The sequence below is a fragment of the Pavona decussata genome, unplaced genomic scaffold (genome assembly GCF_977016875.1).
Source record: "Pavona decussata unplaced genomic scaffold, jaPavDecu1.1 SCAFFOLD_114, whole genome shotgun sequence".
In the NCBI taxonomy this organism is placed as follows: domain Eukaryota; kingdom Metazoa; phylum Cnidaria; class Anthozoa; order Scleractinia; family Agariciidae; genus Pavona; species Pavona decussata.
This window is the reverse complement of record NW_028145528.1, coordinates 38,237-62,342: the sequence shown is the minus strand read 5'-3', so window position 1 is coordinate 62,342 and position 24,106 is coordinate 38,237. Positions and strand designations below refer to the sequence as shown.

The window sequence follows — 24,106 nt, the reverse complement described above, 5'->3', positions numbered from 1 at the left end:
TAATGTTAATTAGAAGGTAAAGTCTAAATTAATCTTTTCCGAATAAGAGCGCAGTTGGCGCCAAAAGTTTTTTTTTCTGATTCAGTTAATCAGACTAATAAGCTCAGACTGATCAAGACCCAGTACAGTGGTTGGCTAATATATCTAGTGAAGTTTGTATCAATTCTGATCGTATTATTCCCGAGAAACCCTTCATTCGAAGTAGGTCTGTAACTCTATAGAACACACCTTCCCAGCCAGTCTGATTTTTGTGATAAATAAAAAGATTTCAAACTGTGAAGCTCAGACAATGCCAAATGAAAACAGTAATCATTGTCAGCTTTGTATTCTTACTCTGGGGGAAATTGAAAAACTAAGGAAATGCTACTTTCTTTTCAAATGGATGCATGAGTAGCAGGAAACACTAGGTACATCTTTCTCCAATTAGTTTTTGTCCTTTTAACTTCTCTCCGACAACTAGAAATACAAGGGGGCATAGCAAGAAACTTCGCTAACTTCAGCTGAGTAAATAAAACTGTCTTCCAAGGAGTTATAGGTTTTATCTAGTGCAAATACAATATCTATGAATGGTTTAATTTTCAAAACTTTTGTTCTCTGCTGTCATTTGCTGCAGATTAAGTTCGGTGCACATATGAGAGCATGGCAGGTGAAGATGAAGTTCCCTCTCTCCCTAACCTCTCCCTCTTCTCGTTCACAACATTTATCTCGTACGCCATTTTCCCTCTGCTCCTCGTAATCTAAACGTCTGGAAAGAAAAAGCCTGCAAAACTTGAGCTTGTGTGGGTAGAGGCGAAACTTGGGCCAGCAAAACGTCATTATAGGATCAGGCCTCAATTATTCACGTAAAGGGATTGCAACGTTTGGATCCCAATCGTACAATTAAAATCCGAAACTGTTACCATTCAGACAAAAACTGTTAAACAGAATCTTCTACAGGCTCTCTCTCAAAACGTTTGCAAGGGGAATTTTACAGCAGATTTGCACCTAGACTCTTAACAAGTCAACGTTTACCAGGTAACTAACCGATCGGTTTAATCAGTAAGGATTCGACGAACCTGTCAGTTCTCAATAACCGTATATTTAGTGAGATCCTTCAAACGTCTGCCCGCTACCGAATTTAATAATCATTTGTCCGCTTGTTTATGTGCTCGTTTATCCACAAATACGTACTGTCTTTAAAAAGTTTATTTGTTTTTTAGATTAATAACATTAAACAAGTTAGATAAACTCATTAGTTTCCCGGTGGTTTGTCACATTCCCGTGAGGCAAGTAAGCTGCAACTAAAACAACATCTTTTGTGAAGATCCTGCACTTTCTCACTGAACATTGTGCTTCGGACTTGGCTTTGTTGGTTGCAAACCGGACTGAATGTTGTGGGTCAGGGTTACCATGACAAAAACGGGCAACTGATGGCAAAGTTAAGGAAAAACGTGTTCAGTTGCAAGAAGATTGCTCGTGAGTTTGACATGTTTCGATAACGTAACTTATACTAATTTTGGGAGCTCTCATGGAGTGAGTTTCCGATCATGATGTACCCACTATTCAAACAATAATATAAGGTCATTTACAAATAAAGTCTAAATTAATCTTTCCGAATAAGAGAGCACTTAGTTAATAAGCCCTGATCGAGACCCAGTACAGTGTTCGTTATATCTAGTGAAGTTTTTATCAGTTATGATCGCGCTATTCGCGAGAAAGTCTTCATTCGACGTCTTCATTCTGTTACTCTGAAGAACAAGAAGAACACACCTTCCGAGTCAGTCTGGTTTTGGTGAAAAATAGCACTATTCCAAACTGTGAAACTCCAACATTGCCAAAAGAAAACTGTCAGCTTTGTTTTCTTATCTTTGAGGACGTTTATTAAATTCGGTGCAGATATGCGAGTAAAGTAGGTTAAAAGATAAAGTCACTCTCGAGCCAGAGGGACCCAAAGAAATCGCTTTTAACTCGAATTTCTGTAGCGTAAAGCACTGAACTAAGATGTCTTCTCCTGTTAGATTATCATGATGTCCGGCCTTTAATTTAAGGCTTCCCTTATGATTTGCCAGTATCCACTTATACACCAGGGTGGAAAGAAACAAACTGAAGTAAATTTCCTGGTCTAATTAACAATGCAACATCAATCCGAAGATCACCAAGTCAGGGATACTAAAGGTTAAATGTGGGGTTTAGCAGAAAATTTCATTGAAAAATATTCACTAGCAATTCTTACTCTTTACAAATTGGAAAATGCGGTCGATTCAGCAAAAAATATCAGCGAGCTATAAAAATGCCTAACTACATTGCAAATTAAAGCTTTGGAGTTGTTCTATTTTATTTTCGTTTATACGTTTTTTTTCCAGTATTTGTACCGAGGCTGTGAACGTGGGTTGATAAAAAAAGCTGTTTTCACTATGGCTTGAAACAATTATCTGGAACCATAGGTAATATTTTAGTATAACGAAGAGCCAATGGTAGTATTTAGCCTGGAAAACGTGTAATTCACATGCGACATTTGAAAAAAATATATTTTGCGACCAATCCGAATAGGGACACAGCTTCCTAACCTAAATTAAAATTAAAATTCTTCAAAGGAAATAACCAGACTAAGAAAGCTATTTGACTAAATATGTGTAACCTGGTGGAAACATTTATATTTCCAGTGGCCGCTTCTTTTTCTTGCTAGCCATTTGAGTTTTCTGCTGATTCTCAGCCGTGAGCACTGTAATACCAAATTGCCCAAATCGTATTCTAAAGGACGTGAATGAGTATCTAGAACTGCACTGTTCTCTGAGTGTTTTATTTTGGTGTACTCAATGATGATCAATCAAGAAATACAGTGATACTAACCTGTTAGAGACACATCTGAGGTTATCCAAACAGCCTAAAAACAAGCTAGGCCCTCTAATATTCCTTTTGGCGCTTCTAAATTACGAATCACTTACTTCTCGCTTTAATTGACTTTTTTCTAACCCTTTTTAATTAAAAGTCAACTACCATAGCTAGAGGAGATTTCCACTTAATATCCTTGATTTTTCATTAGACTCTCGTCTGGAAGATGAAAGCACACCTCTTTTTAGGAAGGAATATTGCTTAGTAGCTTGAGTCGTCGCTATGGCAACAAATGGAAGAATAAACAACTTTGCTGAGACACTTGCCGAATTTTAACTAAAGAAATCTATGGGAACTTCCAATGTCCTTTAAAAACTAAAACAGACTTTGAGGAAAGGGAACTGAAGATTAAATTAAGTTATAACTGCCAGCGGAAATCCTCCTCTTACAAAAACTAGCAAATATCAGCTAGACAAAAAAAGACGATTTTCATTCGATAAATGTGGACATTTCCTTGTAGAATCAGTGATTCTAAAAAACAGGGCATTTCGAAATACAATTAATAATGAAAATAAGCGTAAATATCCGACGTTTCTAAGTCATCATGACTTCATTTCAGGTTGTAAAGATGACAGTTGTGAGGTGTTGGAACTGTCAAATGATATAAAAGCGTTCAAGGTATCAATAATTGACCGCACAGAATATTACGTGAAAACTTTGGCGCGAATTGAGGCAGACCGTATTTTCAGTTTTGGTCTTCTTTGGGTAATAAATAGCATCTCGAAGACTAGACAATCAAGTTTTCTTTTGCACTTCAGTGTTTAGTACGGACAACATGTTGGTCTGCTCATTTTGGATCTTGACACCGTGATCTTTGACAATTCATTCCCCCTCAAATTAATGAGATTCCCCCTAAAAAAGTTAAGAGGACCAAAACATCCCTACCATACTACTAATGTGTTGTATGTAATTATAGTCTAGTGTATTGTATGTTATTAGTTTAGTGCATTGCCTCGCTCTGTAGTCAAAACACGTGTTAAATAAATTAAAAAAAAAACTTAAGAAAAAAAAAAGCCGATAACGTCCCAGGACATCGATGAATGATTTATGGGCCACATGATTTTTTTTGTCCTGTCGACGTCTTATTCTGTTGCCTGTATTGTTTCATGTTGACCCATCTCCTTTTTACACAAGGGAAGTTAAAATAAGATCACGTTGAATGTTATTAACCGAGAGTTGAATTTAAGGAACACATGAAGGAGTTCAGAGCATTGCAATCAATGACAGAGAAGCCGGTGCGTGGTTACCAGGCAACGCTGTTTAGTCTACTTGTTGAAAAGAGAAGGCTATTGCAACTTAGTTTTAATCTACTCGCGTTCTACCACGAATGCTGATCTCTGTTTGGCTACGCTACTCACTATCTATTCTGTTGTAGATAGTGAGTAGCCTTATATTGTGCAGTTGTCAACAAAATGGCGGCGGCTTCGTCACGTTTTCGAAGTCTCTGTGAAGACGATGTTCGGGTATTTACTCTTCGAGGCGATTCCAGAGAAGACAGAAATTACAACGAAATATGGAATGAAGATTTTTCACGGTAAAAAAAGGAGTCGAAGCAAGAGTTAAATGATTTTTTTTTCTTCATTTACACTTTTAAAAGTCGGGAATTTTAAAATTCTGAAAACATTCAGAGCTAGGTTTCACTGACACAGTTTTTAGGGAAAATAGTCCTCAATGGGCACTTTTACGTCAGTATATCTTTGATTATCATTTTACTATAAAAAAAACTCGGCTCCTCGTTTCAGTTTCGAGCGAATAAACGGTTTTTATGAAATGCAAAGGCACACACACAGAGGCCAATGCAATTCGACCTATTCAATATTATTCCCATTATTCAATTAAAACGTGAACCTGTCTCGTTAAGTTTTGAACGACTAGTAGTTTTATACTTAAACAATTAGATTATTTGCTCTTGATTTCTATGCGTGGTAGTTGATTCAGGCTTGCCCCCTCATCAACTATCACGCGATAGAAATCTTGTGCGCATAATCTAATTGTTAAATATATGCTTCGTGGATTTTAACTGGTCTTTACTGGTTTTGTTACGTTTTCGGAATCTGATGAGTGATAATTGAGCTTGTATTAATTTACGAGTTACGCTCACAAAATGCACTAGAAAAACTTAGAGTTAAGAAGATTTACTGTAATGTTACCTGGTAGGGACCCTAAATTTTACATTACATACAGTTTGGGTTTTCTAAAGAACGCCTTAAAAATTTTCACCAACAGGATGAATAGAAAGCAATTGTGAAATACACTGACAAACGTTTCTCTGGAAAAAAATTAATGTCTGTGTCGAGAAAACATTCTAATGTAACCGAGTGGACAAGAAGAAAGATTAAGAAGATGAATGTCCTGTGTAAGTGTGTAAGTGCCAGCTTTGTTAGTATCGTCCATGGTAACAATACAAGCTAAAGTCAAAACCGGGAAGTGCACTGATATCATATCTCTTCATTGCAAGTTTGACGCCTTATCACTTCAATTTTTTCCCATCAGCTGAAATAGAAACTGTATTCTAGAAAGCTTAATGGACACTGACAGGAACTTCCGCAGTATGTAGCTAATTTAAGAGAAAGTATTAATGAGAAGTATGTTATTTTAAAACTCTGTTAGGTATTTTGAAAAATACAAGTGGCTCGCGAAAGTAGCGATCCAAAATGATTTCTCCCCTTGGGCTCCTCAAAGTAATTTCAGTAACTGTTTTTATCTCCGTTCCCTTGGGTCAAAGTAACTACAGTCAACTCTCGCCTTACAGAGACCTCGCTATCATACACACCCTGATAACACGGACAGCAGCTAAATCTCCGGCAAAAATAAATTACAGACGTTTGAATAAAATAATTAAATTCCCGCTATTACGGACTATCGAGCTCGCTATTTGAAAGGACTCTAACTCGCGGTCCTAATGGTGTCCGCAATAAAGGGGGTTTACTGTATTACGGATTCTCGCTATTAAGGACTCTAACTCGCGGCCCTGAGGATGTCTGCAATAAAGGGAGTTGACTGTAGAGAGTTTTCTACATTTCCTGAATGAAGTGCTTGTCGATCGTGGTCCACCCTGCCTATTTTCAACGTTTTCCTCCATTTTCCGGTTTCCCATCTGGATGGGCTACGAGTCTTTACCTATAGTGAAACGATGAACGAAAGATTAAGTTTCGAATCTTCACAACGATCTTAATGCACGAAGTAATAATAATAATAATAATAATAATAATAATAATAATAATAATAATAATAATAATAATAATAATAATAATAATATTTATCCAGGGAGCCCACTCGCCTTGGCGGTTTTCAGTGGGGTCTCTCGCATTTCTGGCGAGTGCCGTATTTAAATCCAACTGAGCAAACGTTTACTCGCTAAAAAAGTTCATTATAGTGGAATTGACCTCATTATTCAGTTCAATGATCCTATTTTCTGGTGAAGTAAGCTAAATTCTGGTTCAATTGTCAACTTTTATTCTCTACATAACTTGCCTTTTTCCACCCGATTACTTACATTTTAAAAACGCTTCCGGTTTCCTTGATAGCGAAGAGAACGGAGCTAAGAGACGATCGTTAGAAGAAGGATTGCTTCAGCTGGGAAACCTGGCAGATTTCCTTATGTATGATGCAATGTTATTTTGTAGTTTACTTTTAAGTGAATAATGAAATCACCTGTCCTGCAATTAACAGCTCTTGAAAGCTGTGCTTTCCTGTTTTCACTGTAAGTATATCTTGTTTGCTTATGTCCTATTTTAATATCCCTTGACTAGTCTAACTTTACATATAGCCGCGGAACTTGAAGCTATTTTCTCAGTTTAATTTCTACGCTAAATCCATTCTTCAGATTAAAGAAGACAATTCTGTTGCCCTTCTTGCGAGGAGATGTAGGTGAAGGCTTCACTCGGACTTTTGGTACGTAATCAGGAGGTGATCCATGTACCTTCGGTGGAATTGGCAACTTCTTGTCAACATCGAAATTTAAGGTCACCCGTATTCTATTTTCGATACTTTCCATGTGGAACATTTCCCACGCTTTTACATCTTCTATCGTGTGTAACACTCTCGACGTATTAAAATCCAGGTCAGGGTAGCTGATGCTGAGGTACACATAGCGCCCATCATCTTGTGCCATGATGCGACAGCGCTTGTTAACTTCCTTTATTGGAGCACTACGAGGAAGCGTTGCGCCGGCCGTGGACTGATAAATCACGTAGCCATACAATGGCCTTATTAATCGCAAACGCAAGCGGTCAAAGGCCATTCGGAATTTCACAACATGTGCCACATCGTCCTGTTGAAGAACTTCATATAGCTTGCGGTCAGGTCTTGTACTTTTTTGAAACTTCCAGACAGTGTTCGCGGTGGTTGGATATGACGGTGTCTTTACGTAAACTGCGTACTCGTAGCGTTTACTTGCAGAGCTGTGCTCAAGCCAGGCGGTGGCGTACTCACCACTGGACGGTTTCCCTGACTGGTCTTGTGAGGCTTGATCCTGAACATGAACCTTAAGATTTGAAGCAGTTGAGCTTGGGATGTAGTAGCTGTTACCTTTTGTGTCTACCAGAATAGTGTAAGGGTTTGCACCACTTGCAGAGGCTGGTGTCATTGCTGTGAATGGAGCTGTGTGACGTTTTCGATTGCCATCCACCTCAACAAAGAATGTAGAAGAGTCTCTCACCAGTTTGTCTTGAAATAGTGTTGTCTGTGCGTTTCTTCCCGGTCCATTGTTTAGTCCTATGTTACTTCCCAGACAGACTAAAAGGTTTTGGTAAAAGAAAACGGACTTCTTAAAGAACAGTTGGATGTTGCGATGAGGATGACTTGTGCTTGAGAAGTCATAATTCGGCTGATGGAAGTCCATTCCGAACACGCCACTGGAAAAAGGCTCTTTTCCGTGAAAGGTAACACCTCCTGCAGAAGAAAGTGGGCTGAAGTTCCTTTGGTTATTTAATCTTAATTCGTTTCTTACAACAATCAGCGACATCGTAGTAGTGCCAGGAATTCTCGCCCAGTCCCAGCCTTCATTCACATCATGAGCTTTCAACGACTCCTCGTTGTTAGCTATCAGCATGGAGCCGTGACTTGCAAAGATACCGTTTGGATTTTCCGTGCCACTTTGTTCAAAGTCCCAGACAAACTTGTTAAAACCCTTTACTGATACAGCCCAGTCTTGACGGCGATGGATTGAGAGCGCAGCAAAGTTCTTTGACCAGTGACCTTGTGGGGATGACTCACCGGTCATTGGCTTTAAAAATACCTAGAGTGAAGATTGATGTCAAAACGTGGATGTTGACCATTGGTGTGATAATTGTTTTGTAACATCTTAACTTAAAAGTATTTTAAATAAACCAATAAGAATAATTGGGCAAGCAAACGATTATTTTTGTCCAGATTTTTATCAGTTTAGCACAGCCTAAATCACATCAATACTAAACAGAACATTTACCTACAGAAATTCTTATTTATAGTTTTCCTTTGACGCATTATGCGCTATATCACTCATTCTAGGCTTTCCGCTCTCTGTCCCTTGGGAAAAGTTGTGATTGCAGGGAATTTGCTTTATGAACTTTCCACGCTTTTCAGACGCACAACTCCACCGGTGCTTGTCTATGAAATCGCAAAATTAGGAGTCAGTACTTATTCCTCGCTTCCCACGATTTGTTACACAATGACAAAAGCCAGAAAGGTAACGAAATGCTTACACGATACTATCCACGCCTTCTTGGAAACTACGGAGTCCTCAAAACCCAGGAAAGGCAGCATTCATTCAGTGCTTGCCGTGCTTTTTGCTTATTGGGAAAGTGTGGAATAAATTCGCGGAATTAATCTTTTTCTTACTTACTGTGCTCATTATTTGAAGCGATCCAAGGCTGTTGCGGTACGACTTTCCTGGATGGACTCTTCCATTGCGTAGATGCTTTAAGACAATAGGGTCTGTAGAGCTGTACAAACGTTTGAACATTTCTGCATCTCTGGTCAGGCGAGGAATTATTATACCTTTCGCAGGAGTTGCTGCAAGGGATCCTGGATGAGATACGCTTATGTATGCATAAGCTGGAAGATCGCTCAAAAGGATTTTATTGGAATAGCCTGGGAAGCGTCCTCCTACACTGCTCGGTGTGGAATACTTAACAGCAATTGTTCTCATGTTTTTCAGACTTTCTTGTAAATTGCGTTTGGATTCACTTGATAATTCAAAGTTCGTTCCTTCTAAAAGATATTGCACTTGAGCTGCCGAGTGCAATCCGTCTGGTATGTATGCAGAAGCGTAAAATGCCATGTGATGGAAGCCAGTGTAATCGGGTTTGACGACTCCTCCAAATGCTCTATTTATGACCAACGCATTTTCCATCCATCTATGCAAGGCCGCCATATCCCGTTGTCTTTCCTTTTTTTCGTCAATGGTAGTACTAGGCATTGCTAGAACAATGAGAAGCCGAAATATCATTCTTGTTATCATGAAGTCAGCTGTTGTTCCACTGTACTCGAATGATGACTGGTAAACTTCTCCAAAGTCATTATACCACTTAGCGGTTGCAATCAATTTAAGAAGCCTGTTTTTGGTTGCTGGAGTTTTGTTCAAAGTTTCTTTGAGGAGGTAAAGACTATGACTGAATCCAGCGCCACTTTGCAGCAACTCCAGGTACAGGGAACCTATAGCACTTCCGTCTGCCCATCCTTGGTCTTCAAGATAATCCAGGACATCCAAAATCCTTTGAAGACGTTCTTGGTTGATGTAATCTAATGAATTTCTTACTTTGGCTTGTGTATAAGGCGTTCCTCTTGCTTTGAGATTGCGTTCAAACTCGTTCTGCCTTGCTGTGTTTGATCCACAAATTCGTTTTATTGATTTTCGCACGACACGGCGTCTACGGGAATTCAAGTGAGGGGTTTCTTCCGTCACGGTCCTTGTTATCTCGTCACTCCTTGATCTTAGATGCAATTCTATTGCTAAAGGCAGCAAAACGCGCGACATGACGAACCCAAACTTCCTTGCAGGGTCAGTAGAGGAATACGTGCTTGATCCCCGTGTGCATCTTAAGCAAAACAAGGGCGGAGGTCCTGTTTTTAAATTAAGCCTGTCATATTCCCTGTGTGCAGAGTCGAAGCTTCTCGTAAGTGACTTCCAACGTTCCTGTACATCTCCTGTCAAGTCATAAGTTGTGGTCGTCTCGTCACAGTACCAGTTTCGTAAGCGACTTTCAATGTGAGCAATGCTTGAAGTCATTGAAGCATCAATGCTTGCGGGAAGAGCAGTTGGAGCCAGCTGACTCCAGTGATAGCTTCGTTGCCAAAAGTCGCGATAAGTGTACTTTGGTCCAAACCTGGTGAAAGGAGGAACAATTTTATCTCTTGTCTGGAAGGCAAGGTTGGGCACAAAATCTAGCAAATCAATGTAAATGGTATCGCGATGGTTTAAAACGAAGTCGACTGTAGTTATTCTCGCTCTTCCTCTTAGGCTGGCTAAAGTTGCTTTACATTCGTCATAAGACACCCATATTCCTCTCCATCCTTTAAAGTCCATGTCAACCATGAAAGATCCTACTAGAGTGCTTGCTCTTGTGCTGTCTGTAAGCCTGACCTCCATCTGTTGCCTTGGTGCCGTACGTTCCATGTAAATCCAGATCTTAATACCCCCTCTCCACAAGTCGTGGCGTTGAATAGGAGCAGATGATGGCCTTTGATACCTGAATCGTGATGGTCCAGTAGGGTCGGACTCAAATTTAAGAGAATACGTCCCATCTTTGGCGAAATTAGTGGATCGTACAAGGCTTCCTCTGAAACCGGATGGAACAACAAAGCAACTTCTCTGTCTTGCGTCTTCAAAGTCCAATGTCTCGTCACATGGACCGCCTAGAAAGAGTAAATAACATTCCGGTGGAACAATCGTCGTACCAATCAAAATAGAGTCTTAATTTATTTGCCTATGCGCTAAATGTTGCTCAGAGGCGTTCAGGGGCTACGACTATCTTTAAATTGTTCTACACTTACAATGGAGATCATGTGGCTCACTGCTCTCTATAAGTGGTTTTTCACGACAAATCAGTTCGTGAAAGGGATATTTATACTGCAATACACAAGTAAAAATATGTGCTAGCATTTTATGAGTAACACGTTTAGAGCGTTACGGATAAAAAACAAAAATGCTTGAGCTTTTTCAGTTAAATACATTGACATATTTGGGAAATCTTGGTTAGCTATAGGTCGAGTTTTGAACCCATTATATTTTGTATCTTTTTAGAAATTATACTTACAACTTACCCACTGTCTGGCCTGATATTGCAGCACCCACCACAACAAAAAAAAGGAAAATGTTTCCGGCCTCCATGTCACAGAAGGACTGTTTAAATCAACGCTGAAGGAAACAAAGTGGTGAGGTAATAAGTGAGGAATTTACAAGAACTAGCAGATTCACTTTTGTTTAGTTTCATTACTTCTCTTTCTGTTGCTGTTTCATTGAAAATGGTCGTAACTATTGGTCTAAGAAGCCGAACGACCTTATCGTACAATTATTTTGCGATAAATGGGTACTCGACAAGTTTTAGGTCGGCTTCTGTAAGGTAAGTCTTCGTTTCAATTGACTTAATTGGGAAATCTTTCTGCAACTCAATCAGCATCGAAAGTCTGCAGGTGGTATCCAGAAGAATGTAAACAAATTTTTAAGTTTGTAGAACGTTACATTTTGGTTCCGATGTTGGCAGTCCTGTCTGGCTATCTAAGCCGAATAACATTTGTGAAGCATTAAAAGACTCGAAGGAGAGTGTTTCATCCGATTTGAGAAGTTGGTTGAAAACGACGTGCAGCCGAATAATATTATTTAACCAACTTTGAGGTGTTTGAAAATTGAATGAAACACCCTTTCGAATGTTTGATGTAGCTTTTCAAAGCATTCATAATTCTTGATAGAATTCAAAGCAAAACTTGAGTGAGAAGGAATTGAATGAGCTCCAACCTTAACTCTGAGGCTGTTTGCTGACGACACAACTCTAATTTGTAACCACATAACTTCATTTACAAAGAGCATGATTATACTTTGGCCAGGAAATGGGTCTAAAGATGAACTGTAAATGAACGAAGCAAAGGCTATGAGGATGGGTAAACTGAAAGAACGTAGAGCAAGAAACCAGCTGAAACTTGAGAAAGATAGAGTCACGATAAAAATAATACAGCATTTTATGAAATGTTGTCCATAATATTCGCTTGAGATTTAAAATACTATTTACAAGGCTAAAAAGTTAAAAAGATATTAAAAACCAAACGTTTTCGATTAAACAAGTCATCCTCAGGGTAAAAGACCGTCCGCATATTTTATATGCTTTAGGTGATTCCCGATGGGAACAGTTTCACTACGTACGTAAGAATGGTCGGGACTTGTTTGTTCAGACTGGGACTCCATTGTTGGACCATTAAGCCGTCGGTGATTCTGCGCTTGTGAAAAGATTGGGCCGTACAAAGAATTCGCCAACTAAAAGAATGGCCAACTAGAATCGCCAACTAAAAGAACCTCACCTACGCGAGAATTCGCTCCATTCTTTTAGTTGGGCTAGTGACAATTGCGTGAAAATAAACTTGAATATGTCAAGTCTGATAACAGGTTATGTTTAGACACCAGTAAAATGTCTACAGAAAACACTGAGAGACTGACTTCTGGTTGAAAGTTATGGCTAATCAGGAGGTTCTGTAATTGTGTCATAACATGAAGAGGAGAAACGAGCTTCAATTCTCTCTGGCAATGCTTTTAGAACCATTTCAAAACTAAGAGGTTGCAATATTATGGATCCGACATAAAACGATTCTGAGATCAAGCTTAGTGTTATATCCAAACAATTATGCCCCTTAATAAATATAAAAATGTTACACTGGTTGAAAGGTATTAAAAAGATCTTAATGTCCCAACGTTTCGGCTACTTGTATAAGCCTTGTTCAGGGGTAATAAAATACAAGCGAAGTGACAAGTTTATTTAAGATCGCGTAGTTGCTAGTAAAAACGGAATATATTAGAGGGTTAGTTTTTGTCCAATGAAGTCAAGGCCCTGTACTCTTTGGGCAGGTACATGCCGTCATCGCGATTGAGTGAACTTTTGCACGTGTTGATTTTCCATGCTTCCAAAAGGCGTCGGGTTCGCCAACTTGAGCTGGCACTGATGTAATATTGTAGACGATTTCCACGAGATAGTGTGACCAGATTGTAAACAATGTTCGGCGAGTGCAGATTTCTTGGGATGTTTTTGTTCGACCGCTTTTGGTGTTCTCTGAGTCGAGTATTAAATTTCCGTTTGGTCTCCCCGACGTAGCCGGTTTGTCGCAAACTTTGCACGGAATAGAATAAATTACGTCGCGCGCCTGATCTTTTGGAACGGGGTCTTTAGGCTTGGGAAATAGGTTACCAAAGCCCTGGTGGGGCTTTAAAGCGACTTTGTCAGCTTTAATTCGTCTGCCAGTATACAACACGACGATTTGTAACCAATTTATGATAACTTCGCTGGCACATAAATTTATTTTATCAAACTGTCTTTGCCAGTTTCAACATTTAATGAGTCATTTGAAAGGTAAGAAAATGTTTTTCCCCCAATAAGAATCGATTCTGAGGACAAGCCTAGTTTTGTAATGCCTTAGCAATTTCGCTGCTTGTGGGCTTTGACTCTGCACCGCAGTTTGTAACAAGATACAACTTTCTGACAACAAAGCCATACCTCGCATGTAAATAACTTAAGTTTTCCGAGATTTCTAGTTGAATGAGCAATTTGAAAAGTTGGAAAGTTAGAAGAATGTAGGAATGTTGGTGCGACCTGTAAGAAACAATTTTGAGGTAAAGTTTCGTTTGATATCACAAAAAATATCCATTGTGCATATCCTATAACGCGACAAGCTAGCATGACTATGACTTTTGATCTCGCTGAGCCGGTCATGGGAATCAATGTAATTATAATGCCTTAGAAAGCGAGCTTCGGAAGCTAATAATAGATTGAAAGATTGAAAACTATTATCGTGATATGGGGCGAAGGATTTCGCTCTTTTAGATCATGTACTCTTGACACCGTTTTAAAAAGAGTTGAGCTAACATTTAAGAGCTGTTGTCTAAAATGCATTGCAGCATAACCTGAACTTCCAGATTGTTTTCTTAAAATAATTGGTTGAAGGGGTTCAATTTTCTGTTATATTCAGATTCAGATGTTTTATTTTGTAAACGTTAACTTCATTCTTTCGTAACATGACAAAGCAAAAAGTGATTGATGTGGAAATGGTTCAAATATCACTTAGGGAAGGCAGCAATGTATGGTTCGTCAATGGACGAAATAACGCGTTTTTCCTTAGCTCTTACTCGCCACTAAAATATCTAACATACCACAACTGAAAAGTGCTTAATTGCGATAAAGAAAACTTCCTTTTAAAGACCCTAAAATGAAATAAGAAAGAATAAAACTACATTTGGGAAAATACTTTACGCTTGTGGATAAAAAGGTGCACACAAACCTTTCTTTTTCGCGGAAATTTCCATGAATTTACCATGTTATATATTGTTTTTTTTGTAAATAGTAGTGCTCAAAAGGGGTGATTAACTAAAAAGAAACTACTACTGCAATTCAAACCAAAAAATATCTCACTCACCTCAAACAGAGGAAGTTTAAAACAAAAGGCAGCCTTAACTTTAAAACCTTCGACCATATCGTTTTACAATTGTTAATAATTTATACTTTAAGAGTACTCTTCTTTTTTTTCTGGTCGTTTCATTCATTAGTATCATATAGTCACTCCTGGACGTTCGTGGTGGGCTACTGTTTAATATGACAAAAAGACGGGTGAGTCATCGAATGATTGCTAATAATTCATAAGGCATTGTGCAAGCTTCGTTCATTGGAACGTGTCGCGACATCAAGAAAGACAGTCGCTGTTAGACGTTTCTATTGTAGCCAAATTGCTCAATAATTGTTCAATAAAATTAGAATTGGTTAGGGTTGCTAGATTCCTTTATTCCGAGTCGATGAGCACACTACATTCACGAGTAAGTGTCCGCATTCCGTAAAATGTAGTCACTGCACTGGCCAGTGAATAAGTTATCTAGAGAAAGATTTCTTTTTCTAGCAAGTGGAGCAACTCAACAAATGGGGTCCAAATGAATGGGTGGCAAAAGATACCTCCCAGCAGACTTAAAAAAGTTAAAACGCTGTTTCTGAAATGTAAATCGACAAAATTGTAGGATATCGTTTTATCGAGTTGTAATTGACTTAAAATGGGCAAGGAGATGTTATCATCACTCTTCATAACCTGAGGAGGATTACTGAAAAATAATTCAAGCCTTGGGACACGTTTACTACCGACACGCTAAGGTTGATGAATGGAGCGGTTTTAGTTTCCAATACGTCAAAACAACACTCGAGATGTATCTTCAAATTGATTTATTTAGGGAGTAGTTAGGCTTTCGTGTTAAAATAAAATGAACCACCATTTTAGTATCGTTTTAATCATTCAGTGCTGAACTCAGATGAACGGAAGTGAACGCGTACTAATGCATTTTGAGAGGTCACCGAGGCTAGGTGGCATAAGCTGGTTATTGTCTGTTGCTTTCGAACTTACTCAGACGGAGTTGAATAAAGCACTCGAAAGTCGAAGTTTTGAAGGCAATCGGAGACGCAAGCCGGAGAAAACTCGAAGAAACCTTCCACAAATAACAGGTCGGATGACTTTTTCTGGTTCATTAAATTTCGCCATTTAAAACAGTCTTAGCAGATTTTACAAGGCGTACCGTTTATCAAGAGATTTCTCATCTAAATGGTCCTAAATTGGACAACCGAAATTTTTATAAAATAAGCTCTAGGAACCACGATAAATTCTTCGGCCCGTTTCAAAATTATCGCTGTTGGCAAAGCTTTCCTCAAATATTCGGATTTACGACCGATCGCTCCATAAAATAGTTTCGTTTTTACTAACATGTGACGTCGATTATAAGTCACATCTGAAATTAAAACAAATTCCTTTTGGGTACGAAAGAACGTTCAGTTCATATTTCTGGAACGACGACATCGGTGTTTTGACTCGCGAAATGAAATTGTAGCCCCCAGCCGAATAAATAATATTTTTCAATTGTCTAAAAGTGGTATAGAACATTGGCATTAAAGCAAATATTGCATGACTTTTCTTGCCCTTAACTGAATGTACGAGATAGTTTAAAATTGTTTCTTACAAGGGATATTTTCAGATGATAACAATTAAAAACCATTCAAAGTTACTTTCCTTGAAAGTGTACATAAATGAAAATGAAAATAAACAAAAGAAATAATGCATAAAAATTTCTCTGACCTACCTCAAAACTTAATCGTCGAATAATTCCTGTTAAATCGTAGCAGCAACCTTACGCCAGGTGTGATCCTGAAAATCCTTAACCATACCGTTTGACCGTTGCTAATAATTTACAAGTCATACATGTGTACACTTCGTTGGTATTGGTCGTCTCAGTCCGTTGGACCAGTTGCTCACTGTCGGACATTTTTGGTGAGCTATTGTTTAATATCACAGGAGGAAGGAAAACTTATGTAACTACTACTAATAATTCATAGCGTAAGGTGCAAACATCGTTCATTGGTCATTTGGACCAAACGTGATTAGATATTCACGTGGGCTATTGTTCAATGATATCACCAAATTTCTTGTTAAAAATGAATGGATTTTCCTCCATTCTGATTGGCTCAACGCACAATTGTTGTGGGCTAACTATTGCACGCGTTCGTGTGAAGGGGTGAGGGAGAAGAGTGTTCCTTGATCAAATGAAGCCATCTAGTCAGTAAATATTGCTTCAGATTCAGAGCGGGTGAGTTTGTGGCGTTGTGTCTGCCAAGCTAGATTTCACGAACGGTGGGTTTTGTGCGTAAAGCGCCCGTTGTCGAAAACGTGACATAACATAGACGCAATGAAACAAATCATAGAGAAGCATTTAATAAAATGTGAAATAGAAAAGGGATCATAGGTCTGTAAATAAGTTTAATGAAACTCAAAATCTAAATAAACAAGAGAAGCCTGTTATAGCGTCAGCAATAAAGTTAGCCTTATTCCAAAATGGCTTCCATTTTAACATTCTTTTGTTTGCATTCAAATTAGCCCTTCTTGCCTCGTTCAAGGTAAAATAATCTTTTGATTTTTGAGCTTAAGAACGAGGTAAGAAGGGCTAATTTGAAAACGAACAAAAGAATGTTAAAATAGTAGCCATTTTGGAATAAGGTCTATAGGAGAAAATTTTTTTATTACGTTGAAAAACGTCGCGTTCTTTGTTATTACTCCATAAGGCCCGTTTAAACGGTTTCAACATTTGCTTCAACATACGTTCAACACAGTTGTTGGGCGTTTGAACAGGTCGTTTAACGTTGTTAAAAGCGTAAAAAATGTCTAAAGCTTGTTGAAAGTGTGTTGAATCAAATTTAAATTGGTTTAAACTTTCACTCAACATCGATTCAACATTTTCTGTTGTTGTCGAAAATGTTGAATTGCGTTGAAGCCGTTCGAACACTCCGTTCATCCAACATATACCCAACACCCGTACAACTTTTGTTGAACGAATGTTGGTCAAATGTTGAAACCGTTTAAACGGGCCTTTATGGCTTTTCAACCCTGGTTACAAGTTAGAACTATTTGTGCTGGCATAACCAAAAAGTTTAAACGGCGAAAACGTTCCTGATAAGGTCAACTCAGAGAGAAACAAAATAATTTACGCAATGTATCAAACACGAGGAATAAAGTATCATCCGATTTCCAAAATTCGGAGAAGTGGGCTGAAAAAACCAGGCGCAGATATAGCTTCTCAAACTATTAATAATTGTTGGACAAATTTAATGCAAAAGTTCACCAAATTCTCGGTTTTCACTGTCACGCCATTGAAAAAAAAAAATTGAAATCATTCCATAAATGAAGTCAAGAAATTGACCTGGTATAGAGGATAAATAAATAAGGCATTTTTCCAAGTGTCAGGTCTGTGCGGCATTCCGTACTCGAGTTATTTGACAAAATGTTCCACATAAATTTATAAAGTTTAGTATGGAGACGCCATGTTTGTGTCCCTCCGAGGGGCACAAACATGGCGACCGGAAATAGGAAAAAACATCTGGAGTTCACTTTTGCCAGAAAAGATGTTTGTTTGCCCTTGTGAATTTTCGAATGTTTAGATTAATATTTCTCCTCAAACTTAAATTGTTTAGAATGCTGAAAATCACCCGAAGAGTCATTTTTAAGATACGGAAAAGCTCTGTCACGGCCGTCCTCCTGATGTCACGCACGATGGAAACTCGGAAATTGAAACTGTTCTATTTTCAAAAGGAAGCACGACATCGAGCTAAGAAATTGTGAACAGACATATTTTTAGGTAATCTTTCCTTGAATGAAGGTAAAAATTTTGTAGGCCTCCCAGTTTTGAATTCTAGAATTTGGTGACGTCACGTGAAAACCAAGAATATCATGATAATTAAGATCACATTTCCAAATCCCCTTCGTGGTAGAGATTTCCGTTTTTTTTCTTTATGAATTATTAATGAGTTTGAGAAACGATAAGGAACACCCTCCACTGATGTTACTCATTTGACAGGCTAACTGTTAGACGTTTGTGGTGGGCTACTTTTCATTGTCGCGCAAAAACGGATAAACGCATCCGTCAGACGGGTATATTAGCACTAAACGTTTCTTTGTAGATAGACCGTTTGTTTCTTATTACACGGGCCAAATTTATGCAAAGATTATAAAAGACGGATGAAATTAAAGAGTTTGTTCGTCCTGGCATCTTGCCGTTGTAGATTGATAACTTGGTTAAGTTGAGATCACCAAGATGCTATGCCATCGTAAAATGTCCCCTGGCTTATCGGCCCATCTATCTGTAAACAAACAACAACAAATAATCTAAACTTGAACGTTTTCTTCAGACCCTCATAAGCTATGCCAACGGATAAAAGCCTCCCCCCCCCCCCCCACCCACCAAACACTGAAGTTGAATAAGCCCAGGGGCACGTTCCACCTACTCTAAATGAAAAGCCTTTTTTCCATTAGTTCCAAATTTACCCCTAAAGTTATGTTCAACTATGAACATCGCGAGCGTTTATTTTAATTGCGATTGGAGATGCGATGTGCAAATTACGATTGCATGTCTTCATGGATGTCAACAATTACCACAAACATGTCAATAATCAGCGATGTGACCAATCATGTCCTGGCTTCAGAATCTAGCATTCAAAAAGAGACTCTACAGGGTCCACAACCTGTTAGCCGATAAGGCCTGGTCACGAGAAGCAAAGAGCTCTCGAAAGTGTTCCAGTAGCCGTTTTTTTCTCAAATTTTCCATTTTCGTTTTTTTTTTTTTTTTTTTTTTGTTTGTTTGTTTTTTTTCGTAAAAGCTAACTCTATATGTTTCTTAGTCTTGGAAAACCTAAATACTGTTTTGCTTTTCAAATTGTAAAAAATTTTTGGTTATTAATTTTGTGCATGTAAAACACTTTTTTGGGTCCGAAATATTTTTACACGCCTGCACACAGGCTAACATGGTGTAATAATAACAGCATACCAAGAGAAGGCGTCGCATAAATACTTATTCTCTGCTTCTAAAATACTTAAAATATGCCCGATTTCAGTTATGTTTCACTCGTCATTTTCCGAAAATTTACTACAGGTTATCTCAAGATCACTGAAAAATTTTGATCTATTTTCTGATTTATTACTCAAAGTGTCGAAAACTTCCAAACGAATTCCAGAAGATCCGAAGTTGAGGTGTTTTGGGCTGATCCAGCTGATCTTCCAATAGACCAGTTTTCTGTATACCTAACAGTCCCTGTCAACAGTGATGAACGCAGAGATCGAAATGTTATACCTTTCCTACGGCCCCAGTGTGATATCACAGAATCATGTGCAAGAGTTTTCTAGCTTTCTGATTGGCTCATTCTTCAAGGCATGTGATAAATAATAGTTAACTACGGTAAATATCTTTCCGTTTTACTCTTAGCAAGACATTTTAAGATAATATGCTCTTCCGTATAGCGTACAAGAATTTGAAACAAGGTAATGACTTCTACTCGGGCTAAATGATTAAACGGAAGAGTTACCATATTTTCAAGTGTCAGTATCACGCATTAATCCTGGTTCCCAAAATGCGCATAATCATAAAAACGTTTATATCAACGAAAAATTTAAATAAAATAAAACTATACATCATTCTCAGGTTCATTATTGTTTATTTAGAAGCGTCAGAGATTGAATCTGTGAGAAACATTGACACATGAACAAAGAAAAGCCTTACAAAAATGTTACTTTTTTAGTTCTTATGCTAGTCTTATTTATTAATATTTAGATGATGGCTAGTACCGTGCACACGTTTCTCGGTTTTTATTACTTCCTGGATCAATCGAATGGAACAAGTTAGACAAGCCCAGATAATAAGATTTTAGCTGCAAAGCTTGTTTAAAGTTTCGTATCCTTGGCCATTGCCACAAACTTTTCGTATTCAAGAAAGCCTGTTTAAAATCAATAAAGTAAGGGAACAATAGACCCTTCGTTAAAATTGGCATGTTCGAAATACAACAAATTAAAAATGTAAATTTGTAAATACATTTTGTAAAGACAAGGTCTCTCTTGAATGAGATAATGGGACTTTCCAACGGCTAAATTAAAATAAACTTATTGTCAATAATTAAACCCGTCCGTTATTTAGGAACGAGAAGGCCATCCCAAAGAATGCATGTCATTTGATAAAAGGCTCCATAAGCCATTGCACGCGATATCTATAAGAAAACATCACGATATACAAACGACGATCTTCAAGGGCTCTGATTGGTCACTTCATGTTTACTAATCAATCAAGATGCTTAAAAATTAGGCCAATTTAGCAAAGCTGAATCCATTTAGGCTAAAACAGACTTCGACCGTCCAGCGACGCTTGGTTTTCAACTTCAAAGCAGGTAATGTTCGTTTTCAACGACCCGTCAAAGGGTTTAGAAAGAAAAAAGGTCTTAAAGGGGCATTGTCACGGAGATTTTCCTTTACTTTTGTTAAAACTGCTCAATTGAAATTGCTCTTACAACATCTGAAGAAAGCCATTGAATGATTTCTCTGAGGAAAAGCAAGCCATAATCAGTTTTCGGGAAGAACTTAAAAAAAATGACCAGTTCTTCAAGTTGCAATCCTTTTCCATTCAGGCCATCCAAAGCCAAAAATAATGAATACTAGTTTCAATGCACAAGTAGTGTAATTGTCAAAAAAAGTGAAAAATTATTTTAACATTTCAATCGATACAAATCTGTCAGTTTTTTGGCAATTCAAAGTGATACGTTCACTCGATAGTCCTTTATGAGAAAAATAGAGAAGTCTTTTTTTTTTATTCTTCCCCTTCTTCCTAGCTGGCGTGTCCATTCAGTGCTGATTTCCGTTGGGTACCGATTGTCACTCATGTTGCGTCAGGTTATTTTCCTCTTCCTTCTCACGGGAATAAATCAAGCCAGAGGGGGCAGGAAGGTAAGATTAAAATTAATATTTCAGTGAGATAACCACGATTTTTTCCCTTCAATTTCTGATACGTCGTTCAGTCATGACTTCAGCTTCCATAACATTTTCAGACTCCGTGAAATAAAAAAATATATATATATATATGTATATATATATATATGGTGATAAGGCCTAAATCGTTGCTTCAAATCCTCTCTGGTTGAGAACCCCGTGTTTTGAAATATAATTGTCTTATAATTGAGGGAATTGTTTGGCATCGGGTTTGTATATTTCGTAGCCAACATTGATTTCTTTTTATGCAAAAGGCAAACTTCACTAAAAAAAGTGCTTAAGCAAACTTATCTATTTTCATGTTTTTCTTAGAGGCCTTTGGCCCATGTGTCCGGGAGTTTAAACGCCCCTCAGAAATACCCTGCGAATACAGGTAAACTTTGAATGTAATTTTGTTTTGTTATTATTATTATTATTATTATTATTATTATTATTATTATTATTATTATTATTGTTTTAATTTTCAACAGCAAATTCTAAACGTCTTTGAATTTACCACACGATCTACCTCTTTCTCTCTGTTTGATTTTAGTTTCATTTTTCCCTTAAACAGAAATTACCGACTTTCAAATCGACCAGCCATTTCGAAGGTTCACATTTGACGGTGGCCGACTGATAGCACAAAAGAGCGGGACTTACTTTATCTATGCCCAGATATTTTTCAGCAATTACAGCGCCGCGCCTTTCTATCACAACCGGGTTGCTCTTGGTGTAAACGGAACCACGTTCGGTTATTTACAAACAGGCCTGGGTGGACAAGCCGACTATGGCAGTATGCACACCAGTGGTCTGGCTCAGCTACACAGTGGTGATTACATAAACTTGGTGACCGTATATGACAGCAACGTGGTGATGACACCCGGGTACACCTTCTTTGGAGCGTATAAAGTCAGTAACATACCCACCTAGAGGCAAACAAGTTTCCAGTTTTAATCCTATTCATTAAAATGGAAAGCAAATATTTTCAAGATTTCAATGTTCGATGTCCATTAAGATAAGGGAAAGTAAAGGTTTTACAAATGCAGTTTATTGAATTTATAAAATCGATGGGTTGAATTCAGAAAACTTGAATCGTTAGGTGAAATAACAAACTCAGTGTTCTTGTGTAGCTAGTTGAAGAGAAGTTTGGATTTTCAAAAACTGAGCTAGGGAGACTGCTGTCGTTCGACGTATACGAGTCTCAAGAGGGGTTAAAAAAATTAATTGAAACCGCAAAGGGAGATATGACAAATTATTGAAGCTAATTGCAAAAAATAGGGTTAATTTTCTTAGAGCGATTCAAGACGAACCAGGAGTTACTATCATCGGTGATCGAACTATCGACCTAAATCAAAATTTAGAGATGGGGTTAGTTGGATTTTAAGAATTCAGTAAAGAATAGATTTAAACTTAATAATTGTAAACAAGAAAAAAGGTAATTAAAAGGATATTGAGAAAAAATTTCATCTCTTTGTTACTTGCTATAGAAAATCATTTGGAGTTGGTGCTTTTTTTCGAGTCACCAGGGGCTAGTAATTCCCATGCGTCCTAAGAAAACGAACTTTCGCTTCATTTTGAAGGGATTCGTTTCTGAAGACTGACATCGGTTCTAAACAAAGGGCGACCTTTAGACTAAAAGGCGACCTTTGGACTACGTATTAATCAAAATATTACTTGAACTTAAAGGGAATTAAACAGCGAACTGTTCTCGCTAAAGAAACGTACACCGCTGAGCAGCAGTTCGAATAATCGAGATCTGAAGCTATTGAGACTTCATTGCATCTTACAAGCAATTCAGTTTAGCAACTCGTGCTGATTACAAGATGGCTAAGAATGAAGTTTTTGAGCATAGGGAGGAACCGGTCGGGTGGTTAGCCCTTCACAGCTATACTACAGGGGTATTGACAAGGATAATTTTCTACGTTTCGAACCCGAAAAGATATCGACCCAAGAAGTGCAATTATAAAGTTTTAATTCCAAAAGTGCACAATTTCATGTCCCGGGACAACAAACAGCGCCACCGAAAATTTGTGGCACATGCAGTAATACTGGTGATTGACAGTGTTACTTAGCAACAGCATGTTGAGTTTGCTTGATGCTTAAATCGGTCTCCTAGCTACCAGAATCGTTTCCAGGGAACGTAACGATATTGTCATGAATAGGCAACAGTGAGCAGACTTTGACTAGTTTTTTTTTCTGTCGTTTCCAGGGAACGATATTGTCATGAATATAGGCAACAGTAAACAGAATTTGATTAGTTTGTGTTTTGTTTGTTTTTTATTTGTTTTTGTTTTTTTTGTTTTTTTTTTTTTTGCTAATCCTTTCTCTCTGATCACGGGTGTTTATGAGAAATCAAAATTAAAGGAAAACCTTTATTTTCGTTACGTGCCAACGATACCATTGAGAATTACAACTAAAAGGCCATAATTTGCGTGGTCACAACTTACGGTACGTTTCATTTACAGAAGAACATTACATCTTCAATAATTCAATGATTTTTGACGAAAGGAAGACAGTTGAAACTTTTTCCATGCACCAACAAAATTTCGCTCGGTTCAAGAACGTAAATATTGATTAAGGGGAGGTATATGTCGCTAAGAAATCCTTTTTCATTCAGCTCGTTTTTTAATCAACTGGTTGACTCATCTCCACACAACCTGCATTCAGGTTGTAAGAAACAATTAGTTGCTGAGAATTCAAATATTTCAGCATTAACCGGTATTAAAAAAATTAAAATTTACCCTGTCAATTTTAAATT

General features: G+C 37.9%; 2 protein-coding genes across 3 annotated transcripts; one reads left to right on the top strand and one right to left on the bottom strand.

Annotated features, from left to right (window-relative positions):
• Positions 1–6,310: 6,310 nt before the first annotated feature.
• On the bottom strand, positions 6,311–14,592 carry LOC146469969 (uncharacterized). Of its 2 annotated transcripts, none has more exons than XM_085121947.1 (4): positions 14,464–14,592; positions 11,116–11,209; positions 8,696–10,707; positions 6,311–8,110 (listed from the first exon to the last, which is right to left on the bottom strand). In XM_085121947.1, the coding sequence occupies exons 2-4, from the start codon at positions 11,180–11,182 to the stop codon at positions 6,656–6,658; spliced, it is 3,534 nt and encodes a 1,177-aa protein (XP_084978073.1). In that variant the 5' UTR covers positions 11,183–11,209; positions 14,464–14,592; the 3' UTR covers positions 6,311–6,655. The 2 variants fall into 2 exon arrangements, with proteins under 2 accessions (XP_084978073.1, XP_084978074.1); XM_085121948.1 differs by lacking the exon at positions 14,464–14,592 and adding an exon at positions 12,209–13,401.
• A 5,853-nt stretch (positions 14,593–20,445) lies between these two features.
• LOC146469968 (uncharacterized) lies at positions 20,446–22,278 on the top strand. Its single transcript, XM_085122061.1, has 3 exons — positions 20,446–21,327; positions 21,682–21,742; positions 21,923–22,278. The coding sequence occupies exons 1-3, from the start codon at positions 21,163–21,165 to the stop codon at positions 22,276–22,278; spliced, it is 582 nt and encodes a 193-aa protein (XP_084978187.1). The 5' UTR covers positions 20,446–21,162.
• Positions 22,279–24,106: the final 1,828 nt, after the last annotated feature.

Bases quoted from the DNA above. Each gene is read 5' to 3' on its own strand.
- LOC146469968 (XM_085122061.1), top strand. From the start codon at position 21,163: ATGAGAAAAATAGAGAAGTCTTTTTTTTTTATTCTTCCCCTTCTTCCT. The intron at 21,328-21,681 runs GTAAGATTAAAA...TGTTTTTCTTAG, and splicing joins AAGCCAGAGGGGGCAGGAAG to AGGCCTTTGGCCCATGTGTC. The intron at 21,743-21,922 runs GTAAACTTTGAA...TCCCTTAAACAG, and splicing joins GAAATACCCTGCGAATACAG to AAATTACCGACTTTCAAATC.
- LOC146469969 (XM_085121947.1), bottom strand. From the start codon at position 11,182: ATGGAGGCCGGAAACATTTTCCTTTTTTTTGTTGTGGTGGGTGCTGCA. The intron at 10,708-11,115 runs GTAAGTTGTAAG...TACTCTTTCTAG, and splicing joins AATATCAGGCCAGACAGTGG to GCGGTCCATGTGACGAGACA. The intron at 8,111-8,695 runs GTAAGTAAGAAA...TCTTCACTCTAG, and splicing joins CGCTTCAAATAATGAGCACA to GTATTTTTAAAGCCAATGAC.